The 17,918-nt window shown below is 35.5% G+C and overlaps 1 protein-coding gene across 1 annotated transcript; it reads right to left on the bottom strand.

The window, feature by feature from the left end:
* Positions 1-13,361: 13,361 nt before the first annotated feature.
* LOC105176184 (transcription repressor OFP7-like) lies at positions 13,362-14,591 on the bottom strand. Its single transcript, XM_011098915.3, has one exon. It carries the CDS (start codon positions 14,527-14,529, stop codon positions 13,522-13,524), a length of 1,008 nt encoding a protein of 335 aa, XP_011097217.2. The 5' UTR covers positions 14,530-14,591; the 3' UTR covers positions 13,362-13,521.
* Positions 14,592-17,918: the final 3,327 nt, after the last annotated feature.

Here is a 17,918-nt window from a genome sequence, read left to right as displayed (position 1 = left end):
CTTGGAGCTTTTGCGCGAAGGCACTAGCTAGTACCTCCAAAGTGGCTGAGGGAACTTCCACAGTAGTAGTCTTGAAGTGCTAGAGACATTGCCTCATGGATTCCAACTCCTTATACTGGATCAAGTAGAAGTTCATCGTCATTTTTCGATATTGCTTCCTGCTAGCGAATTGGTAGAGGATTAGGGAGGGAATTCCTTAAAACTCCTAATAGACCTACTGGACAATTGGTTGAACCATTATTGGGCTACCCAAATGAACATATAGTAACAACACTTGACACTTGACCCCATCCATGTTTCTATAGAGGAGAGTTGCATTCTCAAATCAAGACAATTGCTCTTATGGTTATGTAGACCCATCATACTCTGTCATATTCGGAGCCCAATAGTTGGTTAGCAGTTTTTTTGCCACAACTTTCACACTGAAGGGGATTCCCTCTTGGTCTTCCATCCTAGAGCCCTTGCTGGAGGTGTTCCAAACGAGCCTTCCATTCATCTGGGACATCCTCCTGTGGTTGTGGAATTGCTGCCCGCACTCTAGGTGGGAAATCTTGCGGCAAGTTCACCATGACTTCCTCGATTGGGGGGTACAAGGATCTCCACATCTAGTTGGCTTTCCAAAGAAACCTGAGGGATCGCTGCCACCCGTACTACAACCGTGATCATCTGTTGGAGCCTATCCAATAGGATGGATAACGTTCTGCTGAAGGAGTTTAGGATGTGCTACTGCAAGTAGGGTCCACAGAATCAGGCATGCCTGCACTTACTCATTGTTGGGGTGTCAGTGAAACTCCAACAACCACTTGGATAGCCCGGGTTTCTCTTGCTTGAGGGTCGACCACTTTTTGCTTCCCAACTCCACTGTCAGCTACGTCCATAATTCTCATGTCTTAGTTTTATATTCTAACGTGTGGGCCCACTTGATGTGAGCTAAAAGTTGCTAGTTTGAATAGGTCCACCTTGAGGTCTTCGAGCTAGGTTCTTGCAAGCTTTAAGAATGGAACCTACAAAAAATACATTAGCACCCTGACACCCAAGTCAATAAATAATCGTAAAAAAGATAAGTAAAAATATAGAACGCATAAAACTATAGTAAAGATGAGAGCAAGTATTATTACATGCTAGAGCTTTCTCGACTGCAAATGTCAAAAGTAACGTTACCCCCTGCTAGGGATATTAGAGGTGTATTTATAAGAGCCTCCTCTAGCCGTGGGGAGGATTCATACTTCTAGAAAACTCGGGGGGTGGTTATTCTTTCTTCTTGTTGAATCCCTTTTTTCCACAAGGTGGTTCTTCTTGGGTTAAACATCTTCTTCCACGGATAAGGCCTATGCTTAAGGGACAAGGGCTATGCTTTGCCGTTCAGGCATCCTACATGACATAATTGTATATAAATATATACATAATTTATAAAATTAATATGAGCAAGAATTAGTGATAAAGAAAAGTATACATGAATTACTAAATACAATTAGTGCATATATATATTGAAGATCTAGTGACAATAAATAATTGTGCCATCACTTTAATTAGTTGTGTCACAAATTATATGTAGTAACAATTTTATAAACAATTCTTGTGACTAATAGTTATATAATGATAAGATAAAGATTGGTGTCACTTAATATATATTTGGGATAATTACACTCCCCTTCCCTGAGATTTGTGTAATTACATGTAGACCCTTGTAGTTTAGAAAATTAAATCTAGCACTATTGAAGTTTGCTTCAGCCTATCAAATAACTCGTTCTATTAGTCAAAATTCACTAAATTTTTTGATATTATCAGAAAAATTGAATGAAAATTGATATTTACCCTCGATTGACTTATACTGATTTATTATTGGTCAAATATTTTTTTGAACTAAACTACCCTTATAACGGTGAAATATACCTTCTCACATGCATTAAGCGTGAAACTGTATGAGGGTAATTTGATCATAAGAAGATTTATTTGACCTATAATAAGTCAGTAAATAAGTCAATCAGGGGTAAATATAGATTTTTTTCCAATTTTTTCGTGAACATCAATAAATTCGGTGAATTTTGTCTAACGAAGGGACTTATTTGTTAAATGGAAGCAAACATCAGGGGTGCTAGATGTAATTTCTCAAACAACAGGGGATCTACGTGTAATTACACCAAATCTCAAGGGATGGGAGTGTAATTAGCCCGATATATTTTTAGTGATTTTCTTGTAGAGGTCCTGGAACTTCAACAAATAATTTTTTATTTATGAAATCTCAACCTCACCAATCGAATAAGGACTCTTTGGAAACTACTACTGAGTTTTTTTCATAGATATCAAATGGTCCTTCCGAGAAATTTGGGCGAAATTGCATCTTTAATCACATAAAATAAAGAATTCGACACTTTTAGTCATTTGTTTTAATTTATAAAACTTTCAAAATGATCTCAAAATTGAAGAAACTGACACATTTAATCCTCTAGCTTATGACATTTTCAAAATAGTTTCATAACTGAAAAAAAAAAATGACACATTTAATCTTATATCCTATACTTCACGAAAATTTAGAAATGAAACTCAATGTATCGAATTTTCTCAATTTTGAAATCATTTTAAAAATATCATAAAACAAAGAATTAATGTGTTGTGTGTTGAGTATCTCAATTTTAAAATTATTTTAAAAGCATCATAAATAAAGGACTAAAAATATTAAATCTCCCTAAACTAAAAGCTTGATGAGAAATTAGTAATCTTTAATGTCCCAAATTTCTCCCTTTCTGCAATCAATTTCCCAACATCACTCATTGTTCTAACTGAATTATTGTTCACTCTTAACAGCTAATTATAGAATATATCTGACCGACAGTAGGTTAAAAGCAATTTACTTTTGAAGAAATAGAATGTGAAAAGGGAAGAGAGAAAGACAGAAACATGATGACAATGATGATGAATGATTTCTATTACATGTGCTGGGGGTGGGTGATGGACTGATGATCATGCAAAGCCGTAGAATGTTTTATTACCCCTTTATTCCCTTGCATCGATCATTGCGCTTGTTCACCCCTCTCATCATGCAATCATGTGATTGGCCCAGGAGGTCAAACAAGTTAAAAGAATTTATTACTGGTACACTCCATCCCTTGGTGAATTATGAAGACGAGTAGCTAAAAATATAAAAAATTAGCATGAAAATTGAAAATTATAAGTATTATTTTTTTATTTTTATTCATAAAACAAGATTTAAGATCAATAATTAATACTTTAATTGATATTATAATTTTTTTTGAAAGAAATTGGATTTTAAAGTTAAAGTCCTATTAAATAATTCTACATGACAAAAAAAGAGGGCTTTAGGGATGAAAGTTTTTAGATAGAAATAATTGCAGCAGAATCTATGACAAATTTGAGACGAAGGTCGTTACTTGGATTAAATGCAATTTATTTCTTAGGATATATGTGAAATGAACAAATATTTTTGTAAAAAATGATTAGCAAATTACTCATCTGTGTTTCAAAAAATAAAATAAATTACTCCACATCAATGGTTTAAAAGATAGGGATTAATTTACTTCGTTTTTCAAAGCACATGGGATAATTATTATTTTATTCATTGGGTTTTTGCTTATTTCTTACATCACAAGGGGGTAAAGTGCATTTTTTCCATCATTAATTAGGTGCACAGAACTGTTGTTAAATCTGTCGCAATAGTTTAACGAACTTTTGCTACAAATTTGTTGTAAAATTCATGCAAAAAGTTTCGCAAGTGCCATTTCGTTAGAATTTCCAATAAAATTCAGACTGAAGTTTGATGGCGTTGATTTTTGACAGAACTGTGACTAATTTGAGATGAATTAGGGATGAATTATTGAAAGAGTGGTTATTGTTGCAAATTTGTTATAAAACTCGTTGCGATGTGTGATGTATTGGAGATGGTACACTTTCCACTGCGAAACTTGAGATAGTTCGCGACCACTTTCATATGGAAGGCATTTTCATTGCAATAACAATTATAATATTTGACCGTTACAAACTTGTCTGAAAATTCGTCTCGTAGTTCAACATTTTATTGATCCTTCTTCTGCAATGCACCAAGAAGCTAAGTAAGAGGTTGAATGTGACGATAAAACAGAAGAGGATGAAACAGCTTCAAGTATACATGGGCAACGGGTTTAGGTAAATTGGGGCCCCGCTTCAAATGGCACGGGGCTCGGATCCACTTAAAAGAGTTACAAAGCAAGTTTGGGATTAATTATTTTAAATTTGTCTGAATCCAAGGTGGGTACTGGATTTTTTACACTACAAAAGAATTATTTTTATTGGCACGACAAATTGAAACAGTAAAAAATGGTCACGAAATCCTTCCCAAATTTCGACCACTTCGTAACAAATTTTATTATTTTCCAATGGACTTCTTTGATAAATGGAGGAATTGCACATCCCATTGGAAAAATAAATAAATCTTCACAAATTCGGTCACAAAATAGGACATGAAAAATTTATCTGTCGCTAATTGTTAGAAAGTTAGTTGGAATTTTTCTTTTTATAAATCTTGGGACAAAGCTTCCAACAGCATGTCGGCCATAAAAAATTTTCAACAAAATTTCTGACCACTTAACTTTTTTTTTGTGACCGTAAGGCACAAATTCTTTTCCCGTTGGATTGACAACAGAAAATTCGTTACAAATAACAATATAAATTCAAGTGTACACTCTCATTTGTGTTCCCACTCTCTTGCATTCTACCTTTCAAATTAAGCTCTTAAATCTAAATATATACACCTTCAACCTTCAATTATTTTATATTAATTACATCATATATATATATAATAAGTATCAAATTCGTGCGTTCTAAAATTTTTGGTCGGTCAAATGGTTCTGAAAAATTAAGGAGGGTGAAGAATAAGACAATGATAAGCTCAGATTTTACGTGCTTGTAATAGGGGAATATGTTTTCTTTTGCATTATTTTGAACAGAATCACTCGTGATCACTTATTTTTAGGTTCAATTTCTTTGTAGGATACTACTTTAGGCATTTTTCTTTTGTAAGCTTTATTCGGAAACAAACTGGATCAATATCGCTAAGGTTTGCTAACTCAGCTGATACAACACGGGCATGCAGTGTTCACCGTACACGATCGTGTACAAGATGTAATTCCTAGGTCAAAAATCAAAGCGAACACGGCCATCCGTGTTCCATCGCACGGGTGTGTGGGAAACCCTACTGTAGAGTGGATATTATCAAGATACCTAACCAACTATTATAATGATTTGGAGTACGAAACTCCTTAATAAAATTACAGGCCAAAAATACAGAAATAATAAATGGTTACAGAAAATAATAATCAAATGAAAGAGTAGGTGAAATAACAATACTGCAGTGAAGATAGGCTCAAACTAAGCCATATCCGAAACAAGAGGAACACGGTCGCAGACAAGTACCGTACCCAAACACCAACCCACGGTAACACCACAAAGCCAGAAACCCGACCACAATTTCGATCACTCAGATCAATATTTCACTCCGTCACAAAGAGCAAACTCAAGTATTTCACAAAGAAGAAGGCTCAAGAAAGCTTTCTCACTTTTTATCCATGTATATCAAAGAGGAGAAGAACCCCTATAAATAGGGCCGAGAGAAGTAACAGAGAAGGAAAGCCAATGTGGCTTTCCTTACGCCATTTCATTGGGAAAGGAAGGCCACCATTTTTACCGATGAGAGATGAAGAAAAGAATCTCACGAATAATCAGAGAAGAGAGAAGACAGCACAGATGAGTGAAAGTGAGACTGAGAGATAGAGATAGCTTTAGGGTTAAAATATAATTGGGTAGGAAGATGGGTCGAGATGTGGTCTGCCAGCTAGGTCGGTCTTATGGGCTTCCAAGTGGGTCATTTAAATAAAGTCATTTGGGCCACAAATATATAACACACTCCACCTTGGACCAAGACCTTTATTTAAAGGAACAAGGTCCGGAGTTGTTGGATCTGGCATTCTCATCACAGCCTTGGGGCCCGCCCCAGTGTACCTGCAAAAAACATGGTATCTTACCTGCAGTAGGGTTAGTCAGGAGCTAGATTTAAAATTTTTAAACAGTTAGCAAATTTCTCAACAGGCAAACACTTAGTACCCATATCAGTGGGGTTTTCCTCAGTTTTAATCTTTTCTAATTTTATAACATCTTTTTCAACAATGTCACATATGAAATGGTACCTTACATCGATGTGTTTAGTCCTATCATGGAAAACAGGATTTTTACAAAGTTGAAACGAGGATTGACTGTCGGAAAAAACCATAAGTTTATGTTTGAGAAAACCAATTTCTTTAACCAAACCTTCTAATCAAATTGCCTCTTTAAAGACTTCAGTCGTAGCAATATATTCGGCCTCAGTGGTAGATAAAGCAACAATATGATGTAGTTGGGATTTTCAACTTATGCATGAGCTACACAAAGTGAAGATGTAAGAAGTAGTAGATTTTCTACTATCCTTTTCGTTTGCATAGTTCGAATCAACATACCCAATAAGATGTATATAATCAGAGAATTTAGAGAATTATACCAATATCGTCGGAACCACGTAGGTACCTTAGAAGCCATTTTAAAGCCTCCCAATGTGGAGGTCCAGGGTTGGACATATACCTGCTAAGACAACTTATAGCGTATGCAATGTCGGGCCTAGTGCAAATCATGAGAAACATTATAGAGCCAATGACATTAGAATACGGAATTTTGCTCATTTTCTCTTTTTCAGAATCTGTTTTTGGACATTGGTTTTTGCATAACTGAAAATGAACAGCTAATGGTACAGAAGGAGGTTTTGAATTTTTGATTGAAAACTTTTTGAAAATATAATTAATGTAAGTTTTTTGGTTTAAAAGTCTTGAAAACTTTTCTCTTTTTCTAATGATGTCCATACCAAGAATTCTTTTTGCATCACCAAGATTTTCCATTTCAAAATTTTTTGAAAGAACCTTTTGTAAAAACTCAATCAGTTTTATGCTAGGGCTTGCAATGAGCATGTCATCAACATACAACATAAAAAAGATAGGAATATCATTCATATACTTGAAGTAGAGGCAATGATCATAATGATTTCTTTTGAAGTTTAGAGAAAGCATAAACAAGTCAAACTTTTTATTCCATTGCCTAGGGGATTGTTTCAAGCCATATAAAGATTTTTTCAACAAGCAAACATGATCAGGTTTGTTTTTATCAATAAAGTCAACAGGTTGATGCATATAAATATTTTCATCTAGATCACCATGCAAAAAAGTTGTTTTGACATCCATTTATTTTAACTCCCAATCACAATGAACAGTAAGAGCAAGAATTATACGCACAGTGGTATGTTTAACAATCGATGAAAATATTTCGTTATAATCTATCCCTTCCTTTTGAGTGAACCCCTTGGCTACTAATCTAGCTTTGTACTTTATGGGGTTTTCTTGTTTGATTTTAAAAATCCATTTACAATCCACTAAGGAACAGTTTTTGGATTTAGATACTAGATCCCAAGTATTATTATCCTTTAAGGATTTTATTTCCTCGTTCATGACACTAAGCCATTCTTTAGACTTTAGAACTTCATCTACGTTTGTGGGTTCAGAAGGTTCAACATTAAGAGCCATATGAAAGTCTTTGAGTTTGGAGGGGATCCTATGTTCTGTTATACTTCTATCCCTTGCTAATTGGTAATCATCTAAAGAAGGTTCATTGTTTTCGGTATTTTCAGGGATTTCTATGTCTTGTTCTTCAAAATTCTCTTCTAAATTTCTCCCCCCTGTTGGTTATCCTCCACCTTATTAAAGGTTGGTTTTTTTTGTTCTACTTCTATTTTCGAAAGACAAGGCATTTCGTTTTCATTCAAAGTTACATCCCTACTTATAATAATTTTGAAACTAGATTGACTACACACCCATAATCTATACCGTTTGACACCTTCGGGATAACCAATAAAAATACATTTAAGAGATCTAGGTTCAAGTTTGTCAGAATTTTGAAGAACAAATGCAGAGCAACCAAAAGTACGAAGAAGAGAGATATCAGGTTATTTACCACACCAGACAGTTTCAGGGGATTTACCAAACAATGGCACAGAAAGCGACAGATTTATCAAGTCTGCAGCTGCCAGAACTGCTTCACCCCAAAGGACTTTTGTAAACCAGAATTAATCAGTAAACATCTAACTTTTTCAAGCAAGGTTCGGTTTATGCGTTCATCAACACCATTTTATTGTGGGGTGTAGGGGTTGGTCCTGTGCCTTTTAATCCCATATTTATCACACAAATCAGAATTTAGTATTTTTCCTGTTTGTTTTCAACCAGAATTTTTCATTTCTCAAATTTTTCGAAAACCTCAGACTTATGCTTTAATAAGAAAACAAAAAAATTTCGTGAGAAATTATCAACAATAGACAAGAAATATCTATTTCCACCATGGGTGGGTTCTTTAGAAGAACCCAAACATCAGCATGTACATAATTTAAAATGCATGATGACATGGAGGGGTTAGGGGAAGGTGCAGCAGGAAAGTGCATACGATGTTGTTTACGCATAACACATTCATCACAGAATTTCAATTTATCAACTTTATCACTAAGTATTCCTTCTTTATTCAGTAATTCTAATCATTTTTTACTAATATGACCAAAACGTTTGTGCCACAAAGAGGTTTTATTATGCTCATTTACAGATGTAGCAATAGAGTCATATGTAACAGAACATAAATACAAGTTGCGTTTCTTTTCTGCTTTGAAAACGATTAGTGAGCCTTTCATGATTTCATAACACCTTTTCCCCATCTACCTTCTAAACTTTCCTCTTCTAGGGCAGCACATGAAATAAGGTTATGCCTAAAATTAGGAACATACCTAACGCTTTTAAGGGTTAACCTATAACCATCTTTGAAATTTAAAGAAATGTCACCAAAACCTTTAATCTCACAGCGTTTTTCGTTTGCCCTAGAAACAAAACCAGAATTTTTAATTTTAAGATTTAAGAAAATTTCTTTAAAGGGGCTCATGTGGAAAGTGCAACCAAAGTCAATTAGCCATTCATACATATTCATAAAATGCACAAAATTCACCTCGCAAACAACAAACACTTCACCAGAATCATTAGAAACGTTATTCACTTTTTCTTTTTCGTCAAATTGCCTTTCTCTAATATCCCTCATTGGTTTTCTACAATCCTTAATATAATGTCCCTTTAAACCACAGTTATAACATATTAAGAAATTATATTATAAATTTAACTTGCCTCAAAATGCAACTTTGTAAATTCAAGAGTCATCAATAAAATGTGTTGTGACTATTTTAAAGTCTTTTATGTTATTTCTAGAAGTCCACATATCAGTTATGATAGCAATTCGACACTTAAGCTTGTCCAACAACTTATAAGACTTCACCTTCTCATCATTATAAATCTTTAAATGTCATTCTTGAGAGTGTTTTTGATAGCATGTTAAAACATGGCTGGAGGCTAGCAACAAATCTTCTAAGACCCACACGTTGAATCATACTAAGAGGACAATCATGCAGAACAACCATCACAGCAAGCTCGATGTCTTGACTCTTCCTGGTTGAAAACATGTGTTGTAGGCTCTTGACTTTCCATTAATTTACTTATTTGCTATTATCAAACTTGTCCAATAACCATTTTTCTTGATTGCCTTTATTTTGCTATGCTTATCATAATACTTCATTAAATGTATAGTTTCATAAACACTTGAAACTTTCAGGCAGGTTCTACAATAATTATATTCGATGCATCAAACGTTTTCAATCTTCAATCTTTTAAAGAGGTTCCAATCCTCAGATGTCCGTTTCTACTTTCCACTATCTTGAGGAATATCCCCAATCTCAATATTATCATGCCCATTATCCTCAAAAGTCATGTCTATTGCTTATTGCTTTCTTGGAGATTCAGGAAAAGTTTGGAATTATCTCTTTATTCATATCCATCTAAAATATATTTTATTTCAAATAAGAAAGCTTACAAATTAAAAATATTAATCAGAATATGAACATAACTGCACCAAATTATAAGTTATTATAAATTTTTAACGGGTAAATTACATTTTTGGTCCTATAAGTGGACTCAATTCCAATTTTAGTCCCATACTAAGGGCAATTCGCACATTTAGTCCCATAAGTGGATTTTTTTTCCAATTTCAGTCCCGATTGGGGATTTCCGTTAAAACTTAACGACAGCTGCTAAAATCCGTTAGGTGCTGTTAAATATGGAGGGAAAGCATGTAGAATTGGAGGGAAAGCATGGAGAATTGGAGAAAAAATCAACAACTTGGTGGAAATTACACTATACCCTCTTCCTTCTAAAACAACACCATAAGTCAAGATACAACCAAAAAATAAACTAAAACAGTTTGTCTTCGTTGCATCTGTGCAATTTTGTCCTCCATTCTATTCAGTTTTCGAAGCAATTTGGGTATGATAACCTTTGCCCTTGCACACATCGGCGGATCTTCCCAATGAAAAAAACCACATCCGCTTCTTTTTTTCGTATACCCAAAAAACCTCCTACCTGGGTTGTCGTCGGTCCATGAGGTTTTCAAAATCGCAAGCCTTCCACAATGACAAAAATTTTCTCTATTACCAGCCATATTTTGTGAGATTTTTTTCTACTAAATGCAAAAGAGAAATGAAGAAATGGGATTTAAATAGAAGGAAGAGGGTATAGTGTAATTTCCACCAAGTTGTTGATTTTTCCTCCAATTCTACATGCTTTCCCTCCATATTTAACAGCACCTAACAGATTTCAGCAGCTGCCGTTAAGGTTTAACGGAAATCCCCAATCGGGACTGAAATTGGAAAAAAAAATCCACTTACGGGACCAAATGTGCGAATTGCCCTTAATATGGGACTAAAATTGGAATCGGGTCCACTTATGGGACCAAAAATGTAATTTACCCAATTTTTAACCAAGCGTAATCAGTAGTTTATAAAAAGAATGCAAGAGAGAAACTTGTATTTGCACAAATGCAACTGTATTATGTGTGATGTCACAACTCTTATACATAATGTTCTGACATTTTATAAACTACCCTTTTTGTTTGTTTTGGTGACTTCTCGGTAAGAGATTGAATGCAAATCACATAGATAATGTTCTAATGGTTTATCTTTTTCAAGAAAATTGCCATCAACGTTTGGTTGGAAAATAGAACTTTAGGTGAAATAACTTCTCCCATCTTCTTTTCTTCCCAAACCATTAGTATTAGGGGCAAAATCCAATTTACCCTCCTGCAATGTATGAAATGTTCAAAAATCCCATTGACAAAAAAAAAACAAAAAAATCAGTAAAATACCCCCTCGACAGCAGTGTTTTACACATGCCCTCTATCCGATTTTTTAGTAATAAAATTAATTTTACACTTTAATACCAATCGTTTGGTTTTGTTTTTTTTATAGATTTACAGTTGAAATTTTATATGACTTAATTATTGATTTCGATTTAGTATAATATTTGATATATACTACAAAGTTTATACACATTATTATTTATTATATTAATAGAATATTTAAATACTATTTATAAACATATTTTCTCCCCCTGGCCCCGCCTCTCTAGTCTTTCCCCGCCTCCGAATCATTGCCATCTGCTCAACGAACACCTGTTCTCTGCAGCCCCACAAAGCCGTCGTCTACTCCCTCGCCCCAATCGCCGGGTGCTCCCACCGTTCCTCTTTAGCACCTGCACCATCATGCGCCGACGACCACCTATTCTCTCCCCCAAATCCAACTAACCTATTACCCCGTCCCCTGCGCTCGCCACTATCTCATCCCCTGAAAATATCGGTGGCCACTCGGTGTCTTGGTTTAAACTTTGAGATACTAAATTCCCCGGGAGCCCTTGGCTTTTGGAACAATGGCTAATCTAGACAAAAACGCATGTAGATGTGATCAATGTTTGTCGTAAAATGGGATTTAAAGATGTCAAATGATCACTACTTGATTACACATTCTCGCATCAAGTTTAGGCACTTATAGGTATTCCTTGGCAACTTATTCAGACTTGGAGGTTAGGTATTGAAGAAGGGATTGTGGATGTTTGTTTAGAGTTAGAACAAGTAGAGGGAGACAAGTTCAATTGTTGCTTGTTGGGTAATCTGGCGTAACCGAAACAAGAATATGATGGAGGGTGGGCCTGCCTTACTGAGAAACCCCTCTCTCATCCTCTACGACAAAGCTGGCTTCCTCCAAAAGGTGTATGCATCAAAATCAATTCTGATGCCTCTGTTCCTGAAGCTGAACGACTAACAAGAGTTGGAGTCGCTGCCCGTAATGCAAATGAAGATTGTCAAGGCACCAAATCCAGAGTCTTCCACTTCTTAGTATAACTGGTAAGCTGTTGAGGTTCAACTGGAAATTGATGCAGGCTGGAATGACATGTTTATTGAGAGCGATTGCCTGTTGACCATTCAATGGTTGAATTCTGAAGATGAAGACGTTTCGACTTTGGGAATTTAAGTGCAAGAAATTCGTCGAAGGGCCCAATCCACATCAAGTTGCAAGTTCTTATTCGTAAGTAGGACAGACAATTCTATTGTGCATGATGTCACTAGAACAGTAATTAAGCAGTCCTGTGTTCTACCTTTGTAAGGATGCATCTCTCCATGATTGCATTTTCCCATCGCAAAAAAAAATAAAAAAGAAAATTCATTTAATAAACAACATTTCACAAAAATATTTCAACAGCTTTAGAATCATTTAAAAAAGAAAACAAAACGCTATTAAGATTGAAAAATCTTGCCAGCAAACGAAGTGGTGGAATGGAGCTGAAATAGGTAGACGACAACACCATAGATGTGCAATTGGTAGGGGGAGGGGGGGGGGGGGGGCTTATAGGCTGGCGGGGTCGGCCGAGCAGCTTCAATAGGGAGGGTTGTTGCAATTGAAAATTTGATTGAGCAAGAAAGGGTAGCGAGGACTGCTACTGGGAAAGGACATACTTTGGAAAGAAATTGAATTTTTAGAATTCTACTATTAGTATTATCTATAAAAAATATTAAGAAAACTAGAATTTATAGACCTGGACGAGTATTCATGAACCCGAATCCCATCCTCCGAACATGTCCTATTTTGAAAACTCGATATCGATGTCTTTACCTAATTTTTTAACTCGAACCTGCCCTATTTTGGGCAGAGTCCCAAAAAAATCGAGACATATCACCAAACCTACTCATCCTATCACTTTTTGTGCTTTCGTGAACTCCATATCCAAAATTTAGCAAATTTGTTTTTATAGAATTCAGTTGCATTTCCTAATTATTTTAATATATACACATCATCTGTATGATTTTTTAAAAATAAAATAAATAATCTAGTTCTTGTACATTCAATATATATGTATAGATAAAATATAATATAAGATGTAATAAAATTTTAAACAAAAAATTTAGACATATTAATGAGAACTAAGAAAAACAACAATCTGACGACCATTACTGACATGAAAAAGTAATATACAAGTACTCGTACAGAAAGATAGCTAGATAAGAGTAAAAATCACAAAAAAATAGAAGTCCATTAATATATCAACACTAGGATGAAACTCGCCGGCGATCCACAGTAAAAATGGCCTCCCAAATTTCGGAAAAAGCTTCAACGATAATCCCATGGTAATGCCTGGAATTCAACGATAAAAAGCACTGCAACAGCTGCTCCAAATCTTTCTCCTCGAACATCTGCTTCTCCACAATCATATCCATCATTGAGCTCTTGAAATCCTCGTACGGGTCCTCCGACCTCTTCACGATCGCGAAGCTTTCCTTCACTTTCCCGTCCACCGTACATGGTATCAGTTTCTTGAACACCGACAGTCTCGCCGGAGTCTCCCCTTCCTCCGCCACGGCAGTGGGCGGCGGCGGCCTTACTGCCTCGCGCTTCGTTCTCTTGGAGACTGATCTCCTTTTGCTCCTCTTCTGGGGTAAGTTCGTGGTGAAGGGTTGTGTTTCTCGAATGGGCTGTAAGTTCTCCGAGGAAGACTCCGGCGAGAGGCTTAGGGATGAGGAGACGAGGGTTTCGGTTTCCTCTTCGTCTATTACGTCGCTGGCACCGCCGGCTTCGCTGCTGAACCAGCCGCTGTCAGCCGACGAAGTGCTGATGCGAAGCCTGCTGGGGAGGTTCTTCTTCTTCTTCTTCCGGCATCTTCTGTTTTTCTCAGAGGAGGAATGCGGCGGACGACTCGGATGTGCGAAAGTGAGGTCGTCAACGTCGGAGTCGGCGTCGCAGGAGGCGGAGGAGTTGAAAATTTTGAAGTGGGGTGAAGGCTGTTGGTGGATCTCTGCGACAATGTGCCATTTCTCTTCCTTTTGCCACTTGACTTGTGGTGGTTGCGGTCCGCCGACGTCGTCGTCAAGGGAAACGAAGGCGGAGGAGACGCGATGAGATTGGTGGTGGGGAAGGGATAAATGGAGGGTGGAGAATTTGGAGAGCGGTGGGAATGAAGGGACAGGATCTTGTGGGAGAGTGGAGGGGTCTTTTGAACGGCAGGATTGCAAAGTGGTGGCGATCACTCTGCAAATCCTCAGTTTGAAGCGTTTGGCCATTGTTGTCTGTTTTAGAGTTTGTGGGATAAAATGGAGATCTGGTCAGGTTTATATAGAGACAGGGAGTCGTATACACTTTTGGAAATTGAATTGGAATTTTACATTTCAAATAGTATTGCATCTTGTATTATAGGGTAAATTCTGACCCACAAATATTAGTGTACCATTAAAATATAAGTAACCAATTAATACATTTATTATGTAATTGATTTGATTTGATTAAATCTGATTTGAATAAATAATTTATATTTAAAGTTTATTATAGTCACCTCGTTGAAAATTTAACATAATTACAAATAACTCATCATTTAAAAAATTACAAATTCATCTTAATTTTTTAACATTCTTCTAATAGCAAACTCAACCTTTTACCTTCATATTCGTTTAACGATGACAATCAGGTCGGGACAATTGGGGCCCAAACCCAAACCCATTCGGGTTGAGGTGGGTTTGATGTACTTTTTGGAGGGTTCGGGTCGGATCCAAGTCTAGAATTTTCTATTATGATATGTGTAAAATTGTTTTTGAAATAATTTATCATCTAATATTTTTTAAGAGTTAATGATTTGTAAATTTTTTAAAATATTTTGTCAGCTAATATTTTTCATGAATTATTTACTGTACCAATCTTAATATTCATTTTTTTACATTTTCTCAAACTTTAAAAACAGAATCAGCAAGGGTAAAGTATAATTTTCATGATAATTTATCTAGTCCAAGCACCACTTTGATTTTCAAAACATTATTTCCTCATTGTATAGGGACTACAAAAATTATTTTTCATTTGTAATGAGTATTTAAAAATTTTCAAACAATAAATGTGTATTCGTAATTATGTCAAATTTCAAGAATAGTTGTAATGTAACCTATATTTAGTATATACACACGCATATATATATATATATTATGTTTATATATTTTTAGATAAATAAATGGCATCACTTGTGCGTGTATAATTAAATATATATGATAAAAGATCACTAGAAGAAATTTAATATTTAACTATGTAGTTATTATAAATAAATAACCGTAGTAAATAATCATTATCACGGCTATGCAACGAGACCTTAGTTTTTACGAGTATGACAAAAATATTTGTCATAGAATAAAGTCATAGCAAAAATATTTGTCATGACATAACCATAGCAAAAATAGTTTTTATATTAGATAATTTAAGTTTTTGAATCGATTTTTATTTAACAATGGTTAATAATAATAATTTACTATGATTTTAGTTTATAGCTAAGAAAATTGTAGCCAATAATTTTTTTTCTAGTGGATATTATAAAATTGAAATGAAAAATTATAATTAGATAGTTAAATCCAATTAACTTAGGCAAAATAATAGTTAACGCCCGATTATCGAAATTTCCCACAATATAAAAAAATAAATTATTTCATACATTATAAATCATTAAGGCTTAAAAATCATGTCAAGTTAATATTATCTACCATAATTAAAATTTATGTGAAAATTTAAATTTTAATCACAACTAATTGGCATTCACCATGATATTCCTGATGGTCAAAACATTAGCCACAATATTTATTTGTAACTAATAATTTATCCACGCTTGAAGGAATAACGTGAATAACTATTCTACTATTGTGATTAATTAATATTTGCTAAAATGTTTAACTTTTAACCATGGTAATAAACTATAACAAAAAGTCAAATTTTGGCTAGTGTGATGTTGACAAGCGTTCCTGCTTATCCAACCACCCTAACCCCTCTCCCCGAAGATGAAGGTGGAGAGATAGACCCTTAGTTTACAGGGGAACTCCCTCTATAAATTAAAGTTTGGTCCCTCAGGCGGGGGACGGTCTTCAGACTTTTGAAAGCATTCTCTCTGTGGATCAACCTCTCTGAAATCATGATCTGGTGTCTGGTTTGTGTTGATATCATGATGTCCGAAAATATATTTTTAGAAGTTCTAATCAGCTACTGCATTTCTATTTCAATTTTATCAACCACAAACTTGAGAAGTTTTGTTGAATGATGTCCCTTCCTTGTTTCGGCTTTTCAATTTCCTTGTATGTGCACTTTTTTGTGTGTGTGTGGAGTGTGTGTGTGTGTGTGTGTGTTGCGTGTGCATGTGCATGTGCGGTGTGTGTGTGTGTGTGCTCTATGTGTGTGTGTGCGTGTGCGGGGTGTGTGTGTGTGTATGTGTGTGTGTGTGTGTATGTGTGCGTGTGCGGTATGTGTGTGTGTGTGCGTGTGCGGTGTGTCAAGGTAGAACATGTTTTACTTTTATTTTGAAAAAAGAAGAAGTGAGGTGTTGCTTTTATCTTCTGCGCCAACGAATGCTATCTGCATCTTGTTACATTTACCATTCTCCTTCAGTTTGATATAATGTATCATTTTAATTGCTTTGTTCTTGTGGTTGTAAGAATTCTGATATTTACTGAGTATGCTATATGTGATTCCGGCATGTGGTCGGTCCTATTAGTTGAAATATTACAGTAATGCTTTGGAATTTTATTGAGTTTAAAGTTGTTTTACTTGTTGGTTGCTATCCGATGCTTTGGAGTAAGTCTGCCTGTGGGCATCAAGAAAAGCTTAACTATTGCTGCTCTTTTGAGCCCAGTGTTATTATTGGAGCAAAGAAGGTTGCAGCGTTTTCCAGAGTGTTTTATTTATGTAATTGTATTAGGACAACGATTTTGTGATTAATATTATCTAGTTTCTGGATCAATCTCTCTGAAAATCATGATCAGGTGTAGCAGGTTTCTGTTGATATCATGATGTCCCAGGAATATATTTTTGTATTTCTAGTCAGCTACTGCATTTCTATTTCAATTTTATCGACCACAAACTTGAGAAGATTTGTTGAATGATGTCCCCTCCTTGTTTCGGCTTTTTCATTTTCCTGTCTGTGCATTTTTTTTTGTGTGTGTTGCTGTGTGTGGGTGTGTGTGAGTGTGTGTAGCGTGTGCGTGTGTGGTGTGTGTGTGTGTGCGCGCGCGTGTGCTGTGTCTGTGTGTGTATGTGCGTGTGCGGTGTGTGTGTGTGTGTGTGTGTCACGATAGAACATATTTTACTTTCATTTTGAAAAAAGAAGAAGTGAGGTGTTGCTTTTATCTTATGCGCCAACGAATGTCATCTACATCTTGTTACATTTGCAATTCTCCTTCAGTTTGATGTAATGTATCATTTTAATTGCTTTGTTCTTCAGGTTGTAAGTATTCTGATATTTACTGAGTATGCTATGTGTGATTCCGGCATGTGGTCGGTCCTGTTAGTTGAAATATTGCAGTAATGCTTTGAACTTTTATTGAGTTTAAAGTTGTTTTACTTGTTGGTTGCTATTGGATGCTTTGGGGGAAGCCTGTCTGTGGGCATCAAGAAGAGCTTAACTATTGCTTCTCTTTTGAGCCCAATGCTATTA

Source organism: Sesamum indicum, linkage group LG13, assembly GCF_026168435.1.
Source record: "Sesamum indicum cultivar Baizhima isolate 11 linkage group LG13, ASM2616843v1, whole genome shotgun sequence".
Classification (NCBI taxonomy): Eukaryota; Viridiplantae; Streptophyta; class Magnoliopsida; order Lamiales; family Pedaliaceae; genus Sesamum; species Sesamum indicum.
This window is presented reverse-complemented; position numbering and strand designations above follow the sequence as displayed.

What these genes read in the sequence shown, in the direction of transcription:
- LOC105176184 (XM_011098915.3), bottom strand. Translation starts at nt 14,529, where the DNA reads ATGGCCAAACGCTTCAAACTGAGGATTTGCAGAGTGATCGCCACCACT.